Source organism: Narcine bancroftii, chromosome 2 (assembly GCF_036971445.1).
Source record: "Narcine bancroftii isolate sNarBan1 chromosome 2, sNarBan1.hap1, whole genome shotgun sequence".
NCBI classification, from domain to species: Eukaryota; Metazoa; Chordata; class Chondrichthyes; order Torpediniformes; family Narcinidae; genus Narcine; species Narcine bancroftii.
The window spans coordinates 184,276,012-184,296,215 of NC_091470.1; the positions used below are offsets into that span (position 1 = coordinate 184,276,012).

Sequence of the window (20,204 nt, forward strand, 5' to 3'; positions counted from 1 at the left end):
ACTGGGCTTCTGGGTGGCTGCGGTAGGTGAATCTATGGACACTCGGCGACTCTGGTGGGAGGGGGATTCTCTTTGCCTTCTCTCCCTCTGACTGTAAGAGGCTCTTCAGACAATTCCTTCCAGTGGTGAATCTGTCTGCCTTACATCAAGCAAATGGGAATTTCGTGTCATATGACACTGTTTTATGAAGATGATAATTGTTACGAACCGTGCGTAACGAGCAGCAATAGTGAATGAACCAGTGTTTAATTTTAAAACACTAATTTTAATTCTAACTCTTAAACTACAGTCTTAACTTTTAAACTATCCTTAACACTAAATCTATCCCCAGCTATGCGAAAGTGTCTGTGTGTGTGTGTCTGTGTGTGAGAGTGTGTGTGTTACACCCAGACCATTGCAGTCCAGGCCAAAATCCAGAAAGATACTTCAGACTTTCAAATTCAGCGTTGAAGTGTAGGCCTTTGAAATTTGATGCCCAGAATTAACGTTGAACTGATGGGAAGACTGGAGTTGTGGCTACTAGACTCACAAATTCTTCTTGCTTTGCCTTTGAATTAATGTCCACCCACATGAGCTGTGGTCACTACACTCCTGGTCCTTCTGTAGGCGAAACTCGAACTGGGCGGCCTCCACGGAGCTTCCAAGACCCTGGCACCGGTCTCTCCAAGTAACTTCACTGTTAGTCACAATCAAAATGAAGCCCTTTGCTTCCCAAAAGGACCCTCCAAACACTGGTCAACCCATCAAAAAGGTCCAGTCATTCACAGAGCCGGCTTTGCTCTGAATTTCACAGAATGGCTGGTCACAAGAGGTGCTGCAAAGAGCTGTTTTCTCTCCAGCTGTCAGAATGGTTCTCCCATTGTAAAATCAGTGTCTTTGCAAATGCATTGAATTCTGGAACAGACTGGGACAAGCCTTCCCTCAGTTCTTCCAACTTATCAAATTATTGCTGGGCTGTGACTTGTGCTTGTGTGTAATGTTAACTGTGACCATTCAGTCCCTCCCATCTATACTCTTCCTTATAATCCCATTTTACTAAAACGGGAGCACATAATACAGTGAATTGAATCCTGAATCCAGGGTTATGGGGAGAAGGCCGGGGAGTGGGACTGAGTGGGTCAGCTCATGATGGAATGGTGAAGTAGACTCAATGGGCCAAATGGCCTCCTTCTGGTCCTTTGCCTTATGCTCTTCTGGTTTAACTGAACCGACTGCAGTGCACCTCACAGTATCTCTCCCTCTCCATCACTCCTCCTGCCAAACAGCCCTTCCAAGTGAGGCAACGTTTCACCTGCGAATCTGCATCCGGTGCTCCCCTGCATCGGATAGACTGGGAGATTGCTGCGCTGCGCACCTTGGCTCTGTCCATCGCCATGGCTGCGGGGATCTCCCAGAGGCTACCCGTCGCAAATCTCTATCCCGTTCCCTCAGCCTGCAAGAACCAAGACCAGCCGAAAATCGGAAGAACTGCACCTCATCTTCCGCCTGGGCTCTCCTGCACCCTAATGGCACCAACATCGACTTCTCTGGCTTTTGTTCAACCCACCCCCCTTCTTCCCTGTCACCTTCTCCCAGCTCAGTATCTCCATTGGTTGGTTTGTGTGCTTCTTGGAGCACAACATCAAGTCCACGTTAAACAAATCCACGCCCAGATGTCCTCGCTTGGTGGGCCACTTTCCAAGATTGGACTCCTAAGTCACTTGAGAGCCCATAGGAACGAAGACCATCATTCTCAACCTCGAGGGAGAGCCGTGATAAATGAGACTCGGACAGAAATATTTTTTTCTCAAAAACATACTTTAATCACAATAAATTAGTTACAGAAAGAGAACCATTCAGTGTCCATTCCCACTCCTATGTTCATACGTTCCCATTTTGTTACATTCGATTCTAATTACACCATTGCCACCCCTGTGTCACCTTGCCACATCTTTCCCTTGGTCTCAGCCCTTCAGTGTGCCCCCTCGGCACGCACTCCTGCAGCCCAGAAGGGGCCAGCCTCCGTGCGCTGAAAGACCGACCGGTTTGGGGCCAGCCAAAGCACGACTTTCACCGAAGTAAAGACGCAAAGCCAGAGAAACTCAGCAGGTCAAGCGGCGTCCATTATATTAGCAAAGATGAGGACATAGGACTGATGTTTTGGGCTTGATCAAGCCCTTCACGGAGTTGACGGTCTTCCAGCGGTTGTGGATGTCTGACTCTGCGTGCGCCCCTGGGTGCAGCCTGTAGATCAGAGAGGCCTCTGTCATGTGGGATCCCCCTTAAATCGCTGGGTAGGAGATTTACCAGGTAGGTCTGGCTGGGATTTGAAAGGTGCATCCTGCACCCACGACCCAGTGATCACTCCTAGGTTAGTGGGGTGCTGGAGATTGAAAGTACCTACTGTCGATTCTGCTTGACCTGGTGAGTGTCTGCAGCACATTTGTGTGTTGTACAAGACAGGAACTCTCTCTCTCTCCCTCTCTCCTCATTCTCTCTCCTCCTTCTCTTTCTCCCCCATTCTCTCTCTCCACAGATGGTAATTTCACTGAATGAGTGTTCAAGAAAAATAAACTTCTTTCATCTGTTAAAACTAATTAAATCTACACCTTGAATTGCAATTCCTTTCTGTTCCACACAGTACACGTTGATAGTTCCAGAGATTTTATTTGCAGGCATATTAGGGTTTTACAATGTGGAATTTGGGGATCTAATGGGAACCTTTTCAGTGCCAACCTGTTGTCAATGGTCAACTTCCTCCACAGACCCTGACATCACTCCAGTCTCAGGACCCAAAATATCAAGATGTCCTAAGCGGGACCGGAGCAGATTCTCAGCCACTTGTTCTCATCCCAAGTTTTGAAGAGGGGATAAAGTTTCCCTGTGAATTTATTCCCAGTGAAGGTGTGGAGATGTGACATGGTTTCGGCACAGTAAAATGAAATGGTCCCGTACTCATATCGCAGATAAATTCCTACCCGCTTGGGGATGGGACTGTCAGGAAGATGGGATCGAGGGGAGGTGTTTATGCAAAATCCGTCAACCCACTGCCCAATGCTCCAAACTCCAGCGTCCGGGATAAGTGGGACCCATCCCTTCTTCTTCACAGACTCTGCGGCGACTCCCAGACACCAGACCTGATTCCCCGACACCTCCACCTCCCAGTAATTTCTGCCCGAGGTGAATCCCTCCTTTCCCAGCGTGCACTCCCAAGCCGTTACCCTTGTTCTGCTGTTGGGGAAACTCAGCGGGGCCTCGATGCATCTCATGCTCTTCCGGCTCTTACACACCTCAAATCCTTTTCTCACTGTTGCCACATCCAGGGTGAGGGGCACTGGCAGAGGGGCAGAAGCAGAGAATTAGAATATACCCTAGTTTCAGAATTTGGTATGTCACGGAAGTTTCAAAAGCTTCAGTCTCAGAATTTATTGTCATGAACAAGTCATGAAATTTGGGGTTTTGCGGCAGTGTCACAGGGCAAACATTCATATTATAACCACCTTACAACATTATTAAAAATAAAAATAGTGCACGAAAAGTGTCTTTGGTCCATCGATCATTCAGGAATCTGATGGCGGAGGGAAAGAAGCTGTCCTTGTGCCGCTGAGTGCTCGTTTTCAGGCTCCTGGACCTTTTCCGTGAGTTTTTTCTTGTCCTGAGACCCAGTTTTCATCGATGGCTCGGCAGTAGAAAGGGTCAAGAACTTCAAATTCCTGGGGGGAGTTCAACATCCCTGATGATCTGTCCTGGAGCCTCCACGTCGATGCATTCACGAAGAAGGCTCGCCAGCGGCTAAACCCTATGAGGTGCCCGGCATCACTGAAAACTCTCAAAAATTTCAACAAGTGGACTGTGGAGAGCCTTCTGACCGGTCGCATCACTGCCTGGTACGGAGGCAGGAATAAACTCCAGAGGGGTTGGTAATTCAGCCTGCGACATCACAGGCACCAGACTCCACTCCATCGAGGACCTCGACACGAGGCGGTGTCTTAAAAAAGCAGCCTCTATCCTCAAAAGACCCCCCACCACCCCAGGCCGGGCCCTCTTCACTCTGCAACCATCGGGGAAAAAGGTCCAGGAGCCTAAAGACAAGCACTTAGCGGCACAGGGACAGCTTCTTCCCCTCCGCCATCAGATTCCTGAACAATCAATGAACCAAGGACACTGCTTGACTTATGGTGCACTATTCATTTCACTTTGTTTTACAATAATGTTGTAAGATGGTAATAATATGAATGTTTGCCCTGTGACGCTGCTGCCAAACCCCGAATTTCACCACTTATTCATGACAGTTAAATCTGATTCTGAAAATCTTCTGATAAGATATCGCAACCCGCCCACTGAAATAATTTGATGACCACAGTGAATAGTCGTTAGGCCCAATCAACGCACGCCGTCCATTGTAAGAATATAAGACATTAAGGAGAAGTAGGATCAGAGGTAGGCTCATCAGCCCATCGAGTCTAGTCTGCCATTCCATCATGGGCTGGTCTATTCTCCCACTCAGCCCCTCTCCCCCTCCTTCTTCCCATAACCACTAATACACTGACCATTTACATCTCTGCCTTCAAAGCAGTCAACGGCCTGGCCTCCATGGTAGCAAATTCCTGAGGTTCACCACTCTCTGGCTAAAGGAATTCCTCCGTGACTGTTTTCAAACCTAGACTCTCCCATCACGGGAAATAACTTTGCCATTTCTACTCTGCCCAAGCCGAATTACTTCTATGCGGTTCCGCCCACCCCTCCCCTCCCCTCCCCCCCATTCTTCTCCAAGGAGTCCAGTCCAAGAGCTGTCAAACGCTAATCCCTTCATTCTAATGCCAGTACATCCTTCCGTAAATAAGGAGGCCTCACCAGTGCTTTCTGATGGGGGGGGGTATTTACTCTTCTTGGGCCTTTGAATGCACGGTGAGCGCAACGCTGTTACAGCCCCAGTGAATACCATGCTGTCGGTAAGCTGTGCCCACCATAGGGTGGCGCTGCCACGCTCCTATTCAGAGGGCATATCGCATGTCAATCAAGGTGAAGACTCAACCCCCCCCACCCCCGAAGCCATCAAGGTGACCCTTGCGATTGGCGCACCCTAAATCACCAGGTGCTGCAGCCTTGACCTTCACCTCGGCTGATCCCTTGCACTTGGCTTCCAAGCCATTGGCCACAGCAGCCAACGGGGCCCAGCCTGCCCTGAGTGATTGTGCCCCCCCCCCACCCCAGTACTACCTGCAGAACTATAAAGGACTATGTGCCCCTTTTGGATTCCTCGTGGCATACAAGTAGCACCTTCCACACTGGGTTGGGGTGAGTCCTGAGGTCAGGTAGCAAGAGCCGTGTTCGTACTGGTCAAGGGGTGGGGTAGCGTAGTATCACCTTGACCCTGACTGTTGAGTGTGTGTATATATGTAATTGCCCCCAGTCTCTGTCGGTTTCTCCCTTGTTATCTGAAGTGTACATTTACCCCCTGCGTATTCTGTATGTGCGTATAGGTTTGTTTAGGATCCCGACCCTGTTGCCCCATTTGCATCCTCAAAATAAACGTGTTTTGTCGATCACAAGAAAAAGGAACAGAAAGAAGGCCATTTGGCCCATCGAGTCTGCTCCCTGAGCTTAACTGCTCCAAGTTCTGGCCTCATGCATGTCCCTCGATACCCTGACTAATTAGATACCTGTCAACTTCCCCTTTGAACTCCCCCCCCAAAAGATCTGGCCTGCACATGGCAACGAATTCCACAAATCCACCACCCTGTCGCTAAAGAGATTTCTCCTCCTCTCCGTTGTAAATTGGTACTTTCTAATTCTAAGACTGTGCCCTCTTGTCCTGCAATCACCCGACAGGGGAAACATCTCAATTACATCCAATCCATTCATTATTGGACATGTTTCTATGAGATCCCCTCTCATCCTTCTACGTTCTAACGAATGGAGTCCGAGAGCCGCTAAGCATCCCTCATTCCTAGAATCATTCTCCCCGTACCCTTTCCAACCTTGCTATAACCTTTCTAAGATTATGGGGCCCAAAACTGCATCAGTTACTCTAAATAAGGCCTCACCAGCACCTCAGAGTCTCATCAACCCCTCTTTATTTTTACACACCATCCCCTCTGAAACGAGGGGATGCCAACATAGCATTCTCAACCTGTGGGATCCCTTACAAGAGTTTCCTCTGGGTGTTCCTTCTTCAAAACATATGGGGGAGGGGAGGGGCAGGGGTTGCAGCTCAATTGGGTGGAATTGGCGGCACGGGCTTGTGGGCCGAAAGGGCATACCGGCTGTATGCCAGTAAATTTAAATCTTCCCCCTCCTGCCCTGACTAAAGTCAATGTTTCTGTCCAATAACTACTCATGTGCAAGGAGAAAATAACCTTTAAAAGACTTACCTCGTTTAACACCATCAAACATTCCTCTCAATGTTGCGTTCAACAAAAAAGGATGATCGAATTTTTCAAATAGCTGGGCAATATTTGTCACAGACAATGTCTTGACCTCCTCATTAACCCTGAAAATATACAATAGTTAGTAAGAAAAGATACCTCTGCATTTTTTAATGTCGTTTTACAAAAAGGTGCAGTTGTGGTCAAGTGAAACCCAAACATCTGTAGCGTCCGGGGAGTTAAAGATATCGAAACAATGCTTTGGGCCTGGGGCCTTCTTCAGCGTGTGAGTGAAAAGCAGGTAAGTGCCTGAACTAACAGGTTGGCACGGTTAGCGTAGCGGTTTGCGCCACGCTGTTACACCACCAGCAATCCGGGTTCGAATCCTGCACGGTCTGAAGAGTTTGTACAGTTATCCGCAGGGAGCGGATTCCTCCCGAGGCGAGCCCCCTCCGCATCTGCGGAGGTTCAGGACCTTGAAAGCTGTGCTCGAGTTGCGCGAAAGCCCGGTCCGGCCCGGCATCAGTCATCTCCACGTTTTCGGGTCCCACATCACAGAGCCTGTCACGAATACAACAGACCCGCCGCCCAGCTCCATGAGGCCGGACGCGGTGAGTCAATTGGCCTCGGCATCCGTGTCTGTGTTGCGCGAGAGCCCGGCTCGGCCCGGTATCAGTCACCTCCACGTCTCCTTGAACTTCAACAGCAGACAAGTGCTGCTAGGCATCGGACTTTCCGCTAGGATAGAGGTCACAGACGAGTTCCACCGCTCTCACAGCATTCCCAGTGAGATAGCAAGACCTGCGGGAGCTCCTTGGATTGTTGACGACAGTTGCAGCAGGCGGAGGTGGAGACGGAGGAGGGAGAGGAAGCAAAAGCGGGGTTGCCGCTCAGGCCTGCTAGCTAGGCTGAGGAAGGCTCCCCACAGACCTCCGCTCCCTAGCATGCTTCTCAGCAACGTGCGATCCTTGGCAAGCAAAATGGACGAGCTGGAACTTCGGGTAGCTGATGACCGTTATGTTAAGAACTGTGGCGTTATGGTGATTACCAAAACATGGCTTCATCCAAGAATACCGAGCGAGGCCATACAGCTACCTGGCCGCACCGTTCATCGTAGCGACCAGAGCAAAGAGGAGTCGGGTAAGAGCAGGGGAGGTGGTTTATGCGTCTATGTAAATGACTGGTGCAAGGATAGTTCAACCATATCCACTACCTGTTCACCGTTGTTAGAAACTATCTCTATCAAATGCCGTCCATTCTTTCTGCCGAGAGAGCTAACAGCTGTCCTAATCACGGCTGTCTACATACCACCAGAGGCAAATGCCGGCTCAGCCCTCTCACTTCTTTCGGACATAATCCACAAACAGCAGCAGGCTCATCCGGACGGTGCACACATAATTGCAGGCGACTTCAATCAAGCAAACCTGAAGTCTGTCCTGCCAAAGTTTCCAAAGTGGAGGAAAGGCTCTAGGAGATGCAAATGGCAGCCGTGGCTAACTAATGAAATCAAGTGTAATATCAAATCCAAAGGGAGTAAGTATAGGATAGCGAAGCGGAGTGGGAAGTTAGAGGATTGGGAAACCTTCAAAGAGCATCAGAGGGTAACTAAGAAAGTCATAAGAGAGGGGAAAATTAAGTACGAGAGGAAATTAGCAAATAATATAATGGAGGATAGCAAAAGCTTTTTTAAATATGTGAAGAGGAAGAAATTGGTTCGGTCCAAAATTGGTCCATTAAGAATGGAAAAGGGTGAAATTATTACCGGAAACAAGGAGATGGCTGAGGAATTTAACAAATACTTTGCAACTGTCTTCACCAAGGAGGATATAGGTTATGGTCAGTTAGGGGGTAATGGTCATGCGGTGTCAAGAGACTTGGGGAACTTTCCTGGGGAAGTAGGGGATCTAATGGATATCTGGATCCAGAAACAGGAGGTTGTGAGTAAATTGTTGGGACTGAGGGCTGATAAATCCACAGGGCCTGATGGGCTGCATCCCAGGGTGCTTAAAGAAGTTGCTATGGAAATTGTGGAAGCACTGGTCGACATTTTCCAAAGTTCCATAGATTCGGGGGAGGTCCCTGAGGATTGGAGAGTGGCTGATGTGGTGCCGATTTTTAAGAAGGGAGGGAGGGAGAAAACGGGAAATTATAGACCGGTCAGCCTGACGTCGGTGGTGGGGAAGATATTGGAGTCTATCATAAAAGGAGTAATAGCAGAACACTTAGGCAGAAATAATATTATAAGGGCTAGTCAGCATGGATTCCTTAAGGGTAAGTCATGCTTGACTAACCTTCTGGAATTTTTCGAGGATGTGACAAAGAGGGTGGACTTGGGAGAGCCTGTGGATGTGGTGTATTTGGACTTCCAGAAGGCCTTTGATAAGGTACCGCACGGGAGACTAGTGGGCAAGATCAGGGAGCATGGTATTGGAGGTAAGGTGCTGACATGGATAGGAATTGGTTAAGAAATAGGAAACAAAGGGTTGGGGTAAGCGGGTCTTTTTCAGGATGGCAGGATGTGACGAGTGGAGTGCTGCAGGGATCGGTATTGGGTCCTCAGTTGTTTGTAATTTATGTAAATGATTTGGATGAGGGGATTATTAATAATTTGAGCAAATTTGCACATGACACGAAACTGGGTGGCGGTGTGGGGTGTGAGGAGGATGTCAGGAAAATGCAGAGGGACTTGGACAGGTTGAGGGAGTGGGCTGCTGAATGGAAGATGATCTTCAATGTAAGCAAATGTGAGGTTATCCATTTTGGGGGCAATAATAGGAAAGCTGAGTATTATTTAAATGGAGACAAGCTAGGGAGTGGGGAGGAGCAAATGGATCTGGAAGTACTTGTTCACTGGTCACTGAAGACTAGCATGCAGGTTCAGAAAGCTGTGAAGAAGGCAAATGGCATGATGGCTTTCATAAAGAGGGGATTGGAGTATAGGAACAGAGACGCCCTTCTGCAGTTGTACAGGGCCCTGGTGAGACCCCACCTGGAGTATTGCGTCCAGTTCTGGTCTCCAATTTTGAGGAAGGACATAGTAGCTATAGAGGGTGTGCAGCGCAGATTTACAAGGTTAGTTCCAGGGATGGCGGGGTTGACATATGCTGAAAGGCTAGAAAAACTGGACTTGTATCCGATGGAGTTTAGAAGGATGAGGGGGGACATGATTGAGGTATACAAAATCATCAGGGGGATAGACAAGGTGAAGTTGGATTACTTGTTCCCAATGATGGGGGAGACGAGGACTAGAGGGCATAGTTTAAGAATACAGGGTAGGCCCTTTAGGACGGAGATGAGAAAACATTTTTTTACCCAAAGAAGTGTGAATCTGTGGAATGCTCTGCCACAGAGGGTGGTAGAGGCAGATTCACTGATTATGTTCAAAAGAGAGTTAGATAAGACTCTAGTGGGCAAAGGAGTTAGGGTTATGGGGATAAGGCTGGAAAGGGGTACTGATGGTAGTGATCAGCCATGATCTGTAAAATGGCGGTGCTGGCTCGATGGGCCGAAGGGCCTACTCCAGCTCCTATTGTCTGTTATCAACATGTTAAGTGCCCGACCAGGAAAGGAAACACATTAGACCATGTGTATACCAACATCAAGCACGCATAAAGAGCCAAACAACTCCCTCACATAGGCCAGTCAGACCACCTCTCCCTGTTCCTTATCCCTGCTTACACCCCTCTGAGAAGCTCAGCTCCTGTGAGAAAGACCATTACCACCTGGCCCGTTGATGCTCTCTCCCAGCTCCAGGACTGCTTCGAAGTCACTGACTGGAGTATATTTCAACACCATGACTTGTCAGCGTATACAGAGTCTGTGTTGGAGTACATCAGGTTCTGCATGGAGACTGTCACTGTCATCAAACACATCCGGGTGTTCCCAAACCAGAAACCCTGGATGACTAGGGAGATTAAATCACTCCTCAGGAGCCCCAACACTGCCTTTAGATCCAGTGATAATAAATTGTATAGTGCTGCCAGAGCTGAACTAAAGAAGGGCATCAGGAAAGCCAAGCTAGATTATAAGGAAGTACTGGAAGGCCATCTCACCGACAACAATCCCAGGCGAGTGTGGCAAGGGTTACAACAGCTGACCAACTTCAGGAGTCAGCCCAGCAATATTGTGGACTCAGGCACTGCATTGGCGGAGGAGTTAAATACCTTCTTCACACGCTTTGAGTCCATCGCCCGGCAGCCTACAGCTGCACCCCCTCTAACCCAGTCCGCCCCTAGCTACGAGCCACTGACTGTGCAGCCATTCGAGGTGGAACAAACCCTCGCCAGGGTAAACCCAAGAAAAGCGGCTGGTCCAGACGGCGTACCGGGGAAGGTACTTAGGGCCTGGGCAAATCAGCTGTCCCAGGTCTTCACCACAATCTTCAACCTTTCCTTGTCAAAAGCCATTATACCAGCTTGTCTGAAGGCCTCCACCATCATACCCATACCAAAGAAACCACAAATAACTGGCCTAAATGACTACCGTCCAGTAGCACTCACACCTGTCATCACCAAGTGCCTGGAACGACTGGTCCTAGGCCACATCCAAGACTGTCTCCCTCCCTCCTTCGACCCACACCAGTTCGCTTATAAAGCGAACAGATCGACAGAATACACCATATCCATCATCCTCCACTCTGTGCTGAGCCATCTGGAACACAGGAACACCTATGCAAGGGTACTTTTCGTGGACTTCAGCTCAGCCTTTAACACCATCATCCCCGATATCCTAGTCAGCAAACTGTCTGCTCTGGGCCTTCATCCTCTCACCTGTTCATGGATTAAAGATTTCCTTACAGATAGACCACAGACAGTCAAACTTGGAACCCACCTGTCCTCCACCCACACATTGAGCACGGACTCCCCACAAGGCTGTGTGCTGAGCCCTTTGCTCTTCACTCTTTACACCGCCGACTGCAGACCTGTCCACGCCAGTAACACCGTGGCGAAGTTTGCAGATGACACCACGGTGGTGGGGTTGATCACAGGGGGAGATGAGTCTGCCTACAGGAATGAAATCCTGAATCTGACCGAGTGGTGCCAGGCTCATAACCTGATCCTAAACACCACAAAAACAAAGGAAATCATTCTGGACTTCAGGAAGCACAGGTCTGACCCGCTCCCCCTCTACATAGATGGTGACTGTGTGACGAGGGTCCACAGCTTCACCCTCCTGTGCATCAATATCTCAGACGACCTCTCCTCGACTGTAAACACTTCAGCAGTCATCAAAAAGGCCCAGAGGCGCCTGTACTTCCTGAGAATGCTCAAAAAGAGCAAGGAGGGTCAGAAGCTGCTGATTACCTTCTACAGTTCCACCAGACAGAATATCCTGCTGTACTGCAGCACAGTATGGTTCTCCCATTGTACTGAAGAAGAGCGGCAAAGACTTCAACAGGTGGTGAGGGCAGCAGAAAAGATAATTGGATGTCCCCTACCCTCCCTGAAGGATCTCAACACCTCTCGTTGCCTCAGTAGAGCACAAGCAATAATAAAGGATCCCACCCACCATGCCCTGCATCTGTTTGACCTACTACCCTCTGGCAGACGCTACAGGTCAATCAAAACAAGAACAAACAGATTCAGAAACAGCTTTTCCCCCCCAGGCTGTCACTACACTGAACACACATATCCACAAATTCCCCTCTCTGTCCTCCACATCTATTATACATACAGCCGACACCCCCCTCTCTATTCACATAAAGGACATATATGGCACTGTAAATTAAATTTTTTATTTAACTTCTGTGGTGCTGCCTGTGGTTGCGTCGCTGCATTGGTAACCTTGTACTGCTGTCATAAATCTCGTTGTATAACTTGTACAATGACAATAAAAAGCTATTTGATTTAATTTGATTTGAGCCCAGAGGACCCCAGAACCCAGCAGCAATAGAAATTCATAAAGACAAATGGTGACTTGATCACAGGGGGAGATGAGTCTGCCTACAGGAATGAAATCCTGAATCTGTAACTGAAAATGTAACAAAAGTTACATTTAATTAAACATGAAAACAGGATCAAACTTTAACTTATCTTTATTAACTTAGCCCACTAAGTTAATAAATTCTAAGCGCATTTGTGTGTAAGTTCAGAAAAGTTCTTTGATTCATAGTCCAATCTCACTTCTCATTCCTCCAAGTTCACCGGTATCATGAAATTCTTATAACATGCACAGAATTTAACATTTATGAAGTTCACCAGGCTTTGGTGCTTGAAAGGTAAATGGTTAGCACTCTGGAAGGTTCTTGTTGGTTTTCAGAGAGAGATTAATTGCTCGTTGGACACACACAACTGATTCCTTCTGATCAGCCACTTCAGCGTCTTGCCAAAGAAACTTGCCCCATCAGGGTTTTCCAGATGATCACCTCTTTCTTTCAGGTCACCATAGAGTACTTTTGTTTCTCTTATTTTAATTAAAACATTAGGCAGCTAATCCTCTCCTCTTGTATGGACCACAAGGGCTTTGACCAGGCTGAAATAAGGACACAACCCATCTTCAAAATGAGGGTTTTCCACAAGATTTTCAGCTTGTCCTTTTCCAGTCCCTGCTGCTGAACTGTAGAACTGATTTCTCTCTTTCTCACACTCTCTCTGAGAAAACCACATGACCCTCTTGGAACAGCCAACTGCTCTCAGACAGACTGCGGCTCTTGACCCAATCTTCCAAGTCCATTCAACTATTGCTTTCCAAAACAATAATCAATTTCTCCACAGCAGGTCCAATTAACACCTGCTTGTGAAGTCCTTGTAGGCATTCTTAAAAGTTTTTGCAAAGGCACATGGAGTCTGGACTGACTTGCTTGAGTAGAGCTCTGGCATTTTAAATGAGCTATATTTTGAAGTGCTTGCATCTGTGTGTGACTTAACTAAAAACCCCACACAATTTAAAAAGATATCTATATACAATATAAAACATAACATAATCTGTCACCGTACATTCTCCCGAGTCCACGCGGGTTTCCTCCAGGTGCTCCTCCCGCCGTTCAAGGGACATGGGGCTGCAGGCCAATCAGGTGTAATTGAGCGGCTCATGGGCTGAAAGGGCCTGAGACCGTGCTGCGTGCCTCAATTAAAAATTTAGAAGGAAAGAAAGGGCAGGGAACTGAGGCAAAGGGTGCGACCTACCTCCTCTTCCGATGAGCTTCTTCCTGAAATAAATAAAACAAATATTTCTGAATTAGTCGACCCTGGCAACAAGTATTCTGAACATTCCCATTCCGCGACTGACCCACACGCGGAAAGGCCGAGTACCCGCAGTTCATTGGGAGAAAGTGCGAGGAATTAATCCTTTTTTTTTAAAGACAGGCCCACGAGCCCCAATTACACCCGACTGACCTACACCGGTGTCGGCGCTGCACAGCAGCTCAGCAAATGGACATGCCAGGTGTTCCTGCCATCCGATAGCCAACAGGCCACCCTTGGGCAAGGTGTTTAGCCTCCCAATCGGGGTCACGTGAAGCCGTGGACTGCAGGTGATTTCTACAAATTGGAAACTAAACACGCTAGGGCATATGAATCTGCGGATCAGTGGCCAGGGTTTACCCATCCAGTACGGACCCTGCAACTGAAGGCAGCAACAGGGAACCACTGCAGTACTTTTGCCCCTTTGTATAATCATGAGCTCAATGTCGACCACAGCCTCCACCCAAGGAGAAGAGTCAACAAATACAATTCAGAGGATCAGAGATCGTGACAGATGGGAGAGACACGACTGCCCCACACCGAACGGTGAGGCACCGGAATGATGACCTGCAAGCTCCCCACCCCGGTACATTTTTGGAAAGTGGGAGGGAACTGGAGCCCCCCCTTCCCAGAGGAAACCCACGCAGACACACAGGGAAGAATGTACAGGCTCCTTATAGACAGCACCGGCTTCGAAAGTTGGGTCGCTGACACTGTGGTAGCGGGGCGCGGACCGTGCTGCCCTGTTTATAGAAGTCGCGCTGCAGACAGCAGGATGATACAGCATACTACGGCAGTACCCAACATCCTGAGATTGACTCCACCGCTGTCTGCAAAGAGTCTGTACACTGAGTTTTCTCCGACTGTAATGGCTTCATACTGTGCTGTATCAATAACATGAACACGAACAAAGAATTGTCAAGTTGTGGAGGAATGATCTAATAAATCCATTTAATATTATTGATGGATTTGATTAGGTTGGGGTGGAGAAAGTACAGTAAAACCCCTGGCATACGGCACTGGTGACATCGGGAGATGCTGGATAAGCAAGTTTTTCCGGTTGCTTGAGACTCATCTGCATTAAATTTAAAAGACGAAAAAAACTACACTGTACTTACACTGAACAAACTTTGCCTGCATGAGTAAAGCATTTTCACTTTACTTTCAGTCACGTTCTTCAAAAACGTTTAACTGTGGATGCATCTGCAGGTTCCTCCCCCTCCACGGAGCTGCCCAGAAGGCGAACAGTAACGTTTTCGATAATTCACCCCCCCCCCACTGAGTTTACAGATAAAGTCTCTTACTCAACAGGGATGAGGAGACACGTTAAGTGAGTCACTCCAAGGGCAAGTAGCATCGACTGGCTCTTCATTCCCTGGGCGACACCGCATTCGCATGACTTTATCCAAGCGAAGCCAGACCAAGGCCGAATATTTGCTTCACCGAAGATTAAATGTTTCTTCATAGAGCATTTACTTTTACAATTTGTTTTTATATATTTTCCTCGATTTTTTTTGCCGGTGGCTTGAGGTTACACGTGGCTTGAATTCTGGATAACGGGGTATTTACTAACTTGAATGATTGGAAACTGAACAATCGCTGACCAAAATGTGATCCCTTACCTTTAGAAAAATCATATTGTCCTTTTGGTACATCTGTTCCTGCAACTTGGAGAATTCCTCTTGTAGGGAATTTAAATTCTCTTGAATCTTTTGAAGATTTTCCCGCATTGGATTCAGAATCCTCCCCTCTTCTTCCCTGAGATTTCCGAGTAACTGCTGTTCTTTATCAGTGAGAATTTGATGCAGGTCAGCAATTTGGGATGTGATTTGGGACTGGAGGCTGTGTGACTCTTCCTGATAAATGGAAAGGTGAACGTCATTGACGTTAAAGGAGCCGACGGTAGTTACAGACTCTGGGGAAGTGGAGCAGGGCACCAGAAAACGGGGAGCCCACCCTCCGCCCCACCCCGGTTAAGAAGCTAAAGCAGAGGAGAGGACCCATGGGACAGAGACCACGGCGGCAGACCAGTGAGGGGGCGGGAGGCCGGCGACTTGAGGCAAGGAAACCCCACGCAGGCGGTGGTCGAGCGATTTTCACCGGGTGGCCAGCTGCTGGAGATCGGCTCGGAACTGGCCAAAGGGGCGCCTGGTATCAGCACCGGGATGCGAAAAGGGGAATGGAGGGAGAGGGGAAGGGGGGAAGGGGGGAAGGGGAAGAGGGAAGGGGAAGGGGAAGGGGAAGGGGGGAAGGGGAAGGGGAAGAGGGAAGGGGAAGAGGGGAAGGGGAAGAGGGGAAGGGGAAGAGGGGAAGGGGAAGAGGGAGGGAAGGGGAGAGGGAAGGGAAGAGGGGAAGGGGAAGAGGGGAAGGGGAAGAGGGGAAGGGGAAGAGGGGAAGGGGAAGAGGGGAAGGGGAAGAGGGGAAGGGGAAGAGGGGAAGGGGAAGAGGGGAAGGGGAAGAGGGGAAGGGGAAGAGGGGAAGGGGAAGAGGGGAAGGGGAAGAGGGGAAGGGGAAGAGGGGAAGGGGAAGAGGGGAAGGGGAAGAGGGGAAGGGGAAGAGGGGAAGGGGAAGAGGGGAAGGGAAGAGGGGAAGGGGAAGAGGGGAAGGGGAAGAGGGGAAGGGGAAGAGGGGAAGGGGAAGAGGGGAAGGGGAAGAGGGGAAGGGGAAGAGGGGAAGGGGAAGAGGGGAAGGGGAAGAGGGGAAGGGGAAGAGGGGAAGGGGAAGAGGGGAAGGGGAAGAGGGGAAGGGGAAGAGGGGAAGGGGAAGAGGGGAAGGGGAAGAGGGGAAGGGGAAGAGGGGAAGGGGAAGAGGGGAAGGGGAAGAGGGGAAGGGGAAGAGGGGAAGGGGAAGAGGGGAAGGGGGCAAGGGCGCAGAAAGGTTCCTGAGCGTGCTGGGGGTTTCGGTAGCTCGAGTCGCCGATGAGTTGGACTGCAGCCTCTTTGGCTGCGGGAGCGCTGGAGGAGAATCTATGGACGCTGCCTTCCTGATCGCAAGCCGCACCCGATTCACGCACCAGCGCTCCCGACTCCTTCTGCCATTCACAGACCCCACCCCTTGGTCAATATCCAGCCCAGGGCGCTGGAGTCGTGGGAAGGGCAGCACGATCGGCCAAACGCCAGCAACCCTAGGTTCGAACCCCCCCCACCCACCCACCCACCAAGCATCCGACACTCAAGTCGATGCCGGATAAGTGAATTTTCTGGGAGCTTGAGACTGCCTGTTGCGTGGCTGGCGAACTAATGGCGAGGAGCACCAATTTTCAACGCCCTGTTTATTTTCCGCAATTTTTTTTCTCCTCCGTTTTGCCGGTTGCTTGAGTTCGGGATAACCAGGGATTTTACGGTATTTGCGTTCTTGGGCAAGAAGGACCCGTTAGCACGCTGTACGCCAAAATTTAAAATCGGTTAAAAGATGGAAGGACTGCCCATTTTTTAAAAACAAATCGACAAACGATGAGAAGCTTACCAGGATTGTCGAAATCTCCTGGACCTGTTGCTGTTCGATTGCCTTGACCAATCTTATCTTTTCCGAGATAGATTCTAAGGAATATTTCACCTGCTCCTGGTGTTGGGATTGGGAATGAACGAGTTAAACAATAAAGCTGCAACTGAGTGATCAGCAAATCAAAAATCCTTTTGCTTTTACCTTGCGGGTTTCAACAGCTTCCTGAATCGACAGGAGGCGGTGGTCTCGGTGCTCGGGCGCGCCCGCACAGGCCACGCAGACCAGCCTCCCGTCGGTTTCACAGAGCAGCCTCAGTTCTTCCCGGTGTTCCTGGCAGTGGGGCGTCCTCTCCTTCTCCGCCGGATTCGGGCCCAGTTTCCGAGCTCTCTCGGCCAGGTTGGCCAAGGCCCGGTTGACCCTGAGGGGCCCGTCCGCCAACTCCTCTCTGCACATCGGGCAGGTGTTTCTCCCCTCCCTTCCCCAACACTGGGCGATGCAGGGGCGGCAGAAGTTGTGGCCGCACTCTACCGACACCAGATCGGTTAAGAACTCCAGGCAGACGGGGCAAATCACCTCCTCGGTCCAAAACTCGAATTGGTTTCTGAAAGCCATGTTAAGATCCACCACATCCTGATTAAAACCCCTTTCACTTTCGGGTGTGAACGAGAAGGTCGGCAGGGGCTGTGACTGTAGTGAGCAGGATGGGTGGAACTTTGGCTGATTGGCAGGAAGCGGAGAGTCAGAATACAGGGATCATGTTCTGGCCGGCTGCCTGGGGCCGCTGTTGGGGCTGCTTCTTTTTCCACGTTTGAGTAAGAATGATTTGGTTTGAGTAAGAATGATTTGGATAATGGAATGAACGGCTTCGTGGTCACGTTTGCAGGCGACACGAAGGGAGGTGGAGCACCAGGGAGGGCAGAAGAAGCAGGGAGCTGCTTTGGTCGGAAAACTAAACTGCAGATTGTCTTTTTTTGCATGGGGAGAAAACTGAAAAAATACCCAGATGCAAAGGGACCTGGGAGTCCCCGTGCAGGACGACCTGAAGGTCAACTTGCACTTTGAGTAGATGAAAGGAGATTTTGTGTAATGGCACATTTCCCGTTTAATTACAGGACAATAAAAGAATCCTGTAACCAATTAAATCATCCCAAAGTACATTATTTTATATATGTTTAAATTCGATCTTTCGAATTCGATGTGTGTGTGATTATTATGTAGTGTGCATATGCGCATGTGTGGATGTGGGTGGATGGATGTGCATGTGTGTCTCTGTAGTGAGTGTCTGTAGTGTGTGCGTGTGTCTGTAGTGTGCATGGTGCATGTGTATGTGTCTCTAGTGTGTGTCTCTAGTGTGTGCATGTGTGTGTCTCTGTAGTGTGCATGTGGTGTATGTGTGTGTGTCTGTAGTGTGTGGATGTGGTGTGTGTGTCTGTAGTGTGTGCATGTGGGGTGTGTGTGTGTGTATCCTATATGTGTGTATTATCACTTTTTCTGGCAATCAAAATAATTGAAACAGTGCAATTCCCTTTGAAAATGTCACGTTGAAGAGCTCCAGTTGGATCTTACCTGAACATAGGAGAGAGTTCAGAGGAGGTTCACTGGGCCAATTCTGGGAATGAAACAGCACTCTTGGAATTTAGGAGAACGGAGGAGGGGGTTGGGGAGTCGTCGGGGGTGGGGGGGGGGGTAAATCTCATTGAAACAAGTGTTGAAAGGCACGGACAGGGTAGCGTAGAAAGGTTGTTTCCCCCTGATGGGGAGGCCAGGACTTCAGGACTGAAGGGCGACCACTTAGAACGAAGATGCGGAGGAATTTCTTCAGTCAGAGGGTGGTGAATCTGTGGAATTTGTTGCCACAGGTGGTTGTGGAGGCCGGGCCATTGGGTGTATTTAAGGCAGAGATTCCTGATTAGCCAGGAGCATCAAAGGTTATGGAGAGGCCAGCCAGTGGGGAAAATGGATCAGATCACGATTGAATGGCGGGGCAGACTCAATGGGTTGAATGGCCTATTTTTACTCCTATCTCTTTATGGTCTTTTGGGTCACTGAAAGCCTCTTTGCATTTAATCTATCTACACCGAGGGGCGCAGGGCTGCTACAGCTCACTGGAGGGGCGCACCTGCACCTCGCGGGCCCGCCCGGGGGCTGGCTTAACGCGGGATCGATGGCCGTCTTCGTTACCTATAATAACCCCAGGCGGAACCGCTCTGCATCAGGGAAACGGGAATGCCTGTCGCCGCCCCCACCCCTACCCCACCCCGTGCTATTTTCTGTTCTTGATGATAGATCCTCAAAGGCTGGGACTCACGAGCTCCGGGCACCTAAAAAATTTGCATTGCACCCCGACCTATACTCCTCATAAGAGAGAGACCCGGCGGGGGGGGGGGAGTTATTAACGGGAACCAGAAGAGTCGACAATAACGCCGTCTGCTTGGAGTGCGCCCAGATGGAATATAAGGTGCTGCCCCTCCCATCGGCGGGTGGCCTCGAGTTGGCACTTTGCCGAAGGGCTCGAGTGTGAAGCCCTGCTTACCCTCGACTTCCTGCCCGACCGGCTGAGTCTCTCCAGCACTGACTTTCGTGCCCTGCGTCCTGAGCGCCGAGGGGCTCCTGGGGACAAGGGCCCTGTGCAGCCAGCGGGTGGCAGCATTGGCCCAGATTCCGAATTCCTGATCCGATAAACTACGTTTCCAAAATAAAGAACGGAAATAGGAGAAAGTGAGGGGATGTTTGTGAACTATTCAGATATCCGAATACAGCGGGACTTCGCGCGGTGATAGAGAACAGGGTCGGATGGCCAGCTTTTGCCCCTTTAATGGCTAAAAGATGTCTTTTGCTAAGATAGAAGGACTCGATCCCTCCCGGTCACGCACAGTCCACGCCCCCGACCTTGCCCCGCTCCGACCTCGGGAAGATTAAATGTAATGTTTTGAAAACTGAAGTTATGTTTAATAAAACGCGGCCCACTTTTATGGAATATTTTAATGCTTCTTTTCTTTTGCTTGGCTTCGCGGACGAAGATTTATGGAGGGGGTAAAAAGTCCACGTCAGCTGCAGGCTCGTTTGTGGCTGACAAGTCCGATGCGGGACAGGCAGACACGATTGCAGCGGTTGCAAGGGAAAATTGGTTGGTTGGGGTAGGGTGTTGGGTTTTTCCTCCTTTGCCTTTTGTCAGTGAGGTGGGCTCTGCGGTCTTCTTCAAAGGAGGTTGCTGCCCGCCAAACTGTGAGGC

The 20,204-nt window shown here is 49.6% G+C and overlaps 1 protein-coding gene across 2 annotated transcripts; it reads right to left on the minus strand.

Annotated features, from left to right (window-relative positions):
- Positions 1–2,626: 2,626 nt before the first annotated feature.
- On the minus strand, positions 2,627–17,692 carry LOC138754753 (nuclear factor 7, brain-like). Of its 2 annotated transcripts, XM_069919538.1 has the most exons (6): positions 17,174–17,672; positions 16,994–17,089; positions 15,151–15,384; positions 13,472–13,494; positions 6,354–6,472; positions 2,627–3,313 (listed from the first exon to the last, which is right to left on the minus strand). In XM_069919538.1, the coding sequence occupies exons 1-6, from the start codon at positions 17,582–17,584 to the stop codon at positions 2,790–2,792; spliced, it is 1,407 nt and encodes a 468-aa protein (XP_069775639.1). In that variant the 5' UTR covers positions 17,585–17,672; the 3' UTR covers positions 2,627–2,789. The 2 variants fall into 2 exon arrangements, with proteins under 2 accessions (XP_069775639.1, XP_069775638.1); XM_069919537.1 differs by lacking the exon at positions 16,994–17,089 and having other exon boundaries at positions 17,174–17,692.
- Between the last annotated feature and the right edge of the window lie 2,512 nt (positions 17,693–20,204).

Coding starts and splice junctions, on each gene's coding strand:
- LOC138754753 (XM_069919538.1), bottom strand. CDS start 17,584: ATGGCTTTCAGAAACCAATTCGAGTTTTGGACCGAGGAGGTGATTTGC. Junction 17,090..17,173: donor AAGCTGTTGAAACCCGCAAG/GTAAAAGCAAAA, acceptor TCCCAACACCAG/GAGCAGGTGAAATATTCCTT. Junction 13,495..15,150: donor ACAATATGATTTTTCTAAAG/GTAAGGGATCAC, acceptor TATTTATTTCAG/GAAGAAGCTCATCGGAAGAG.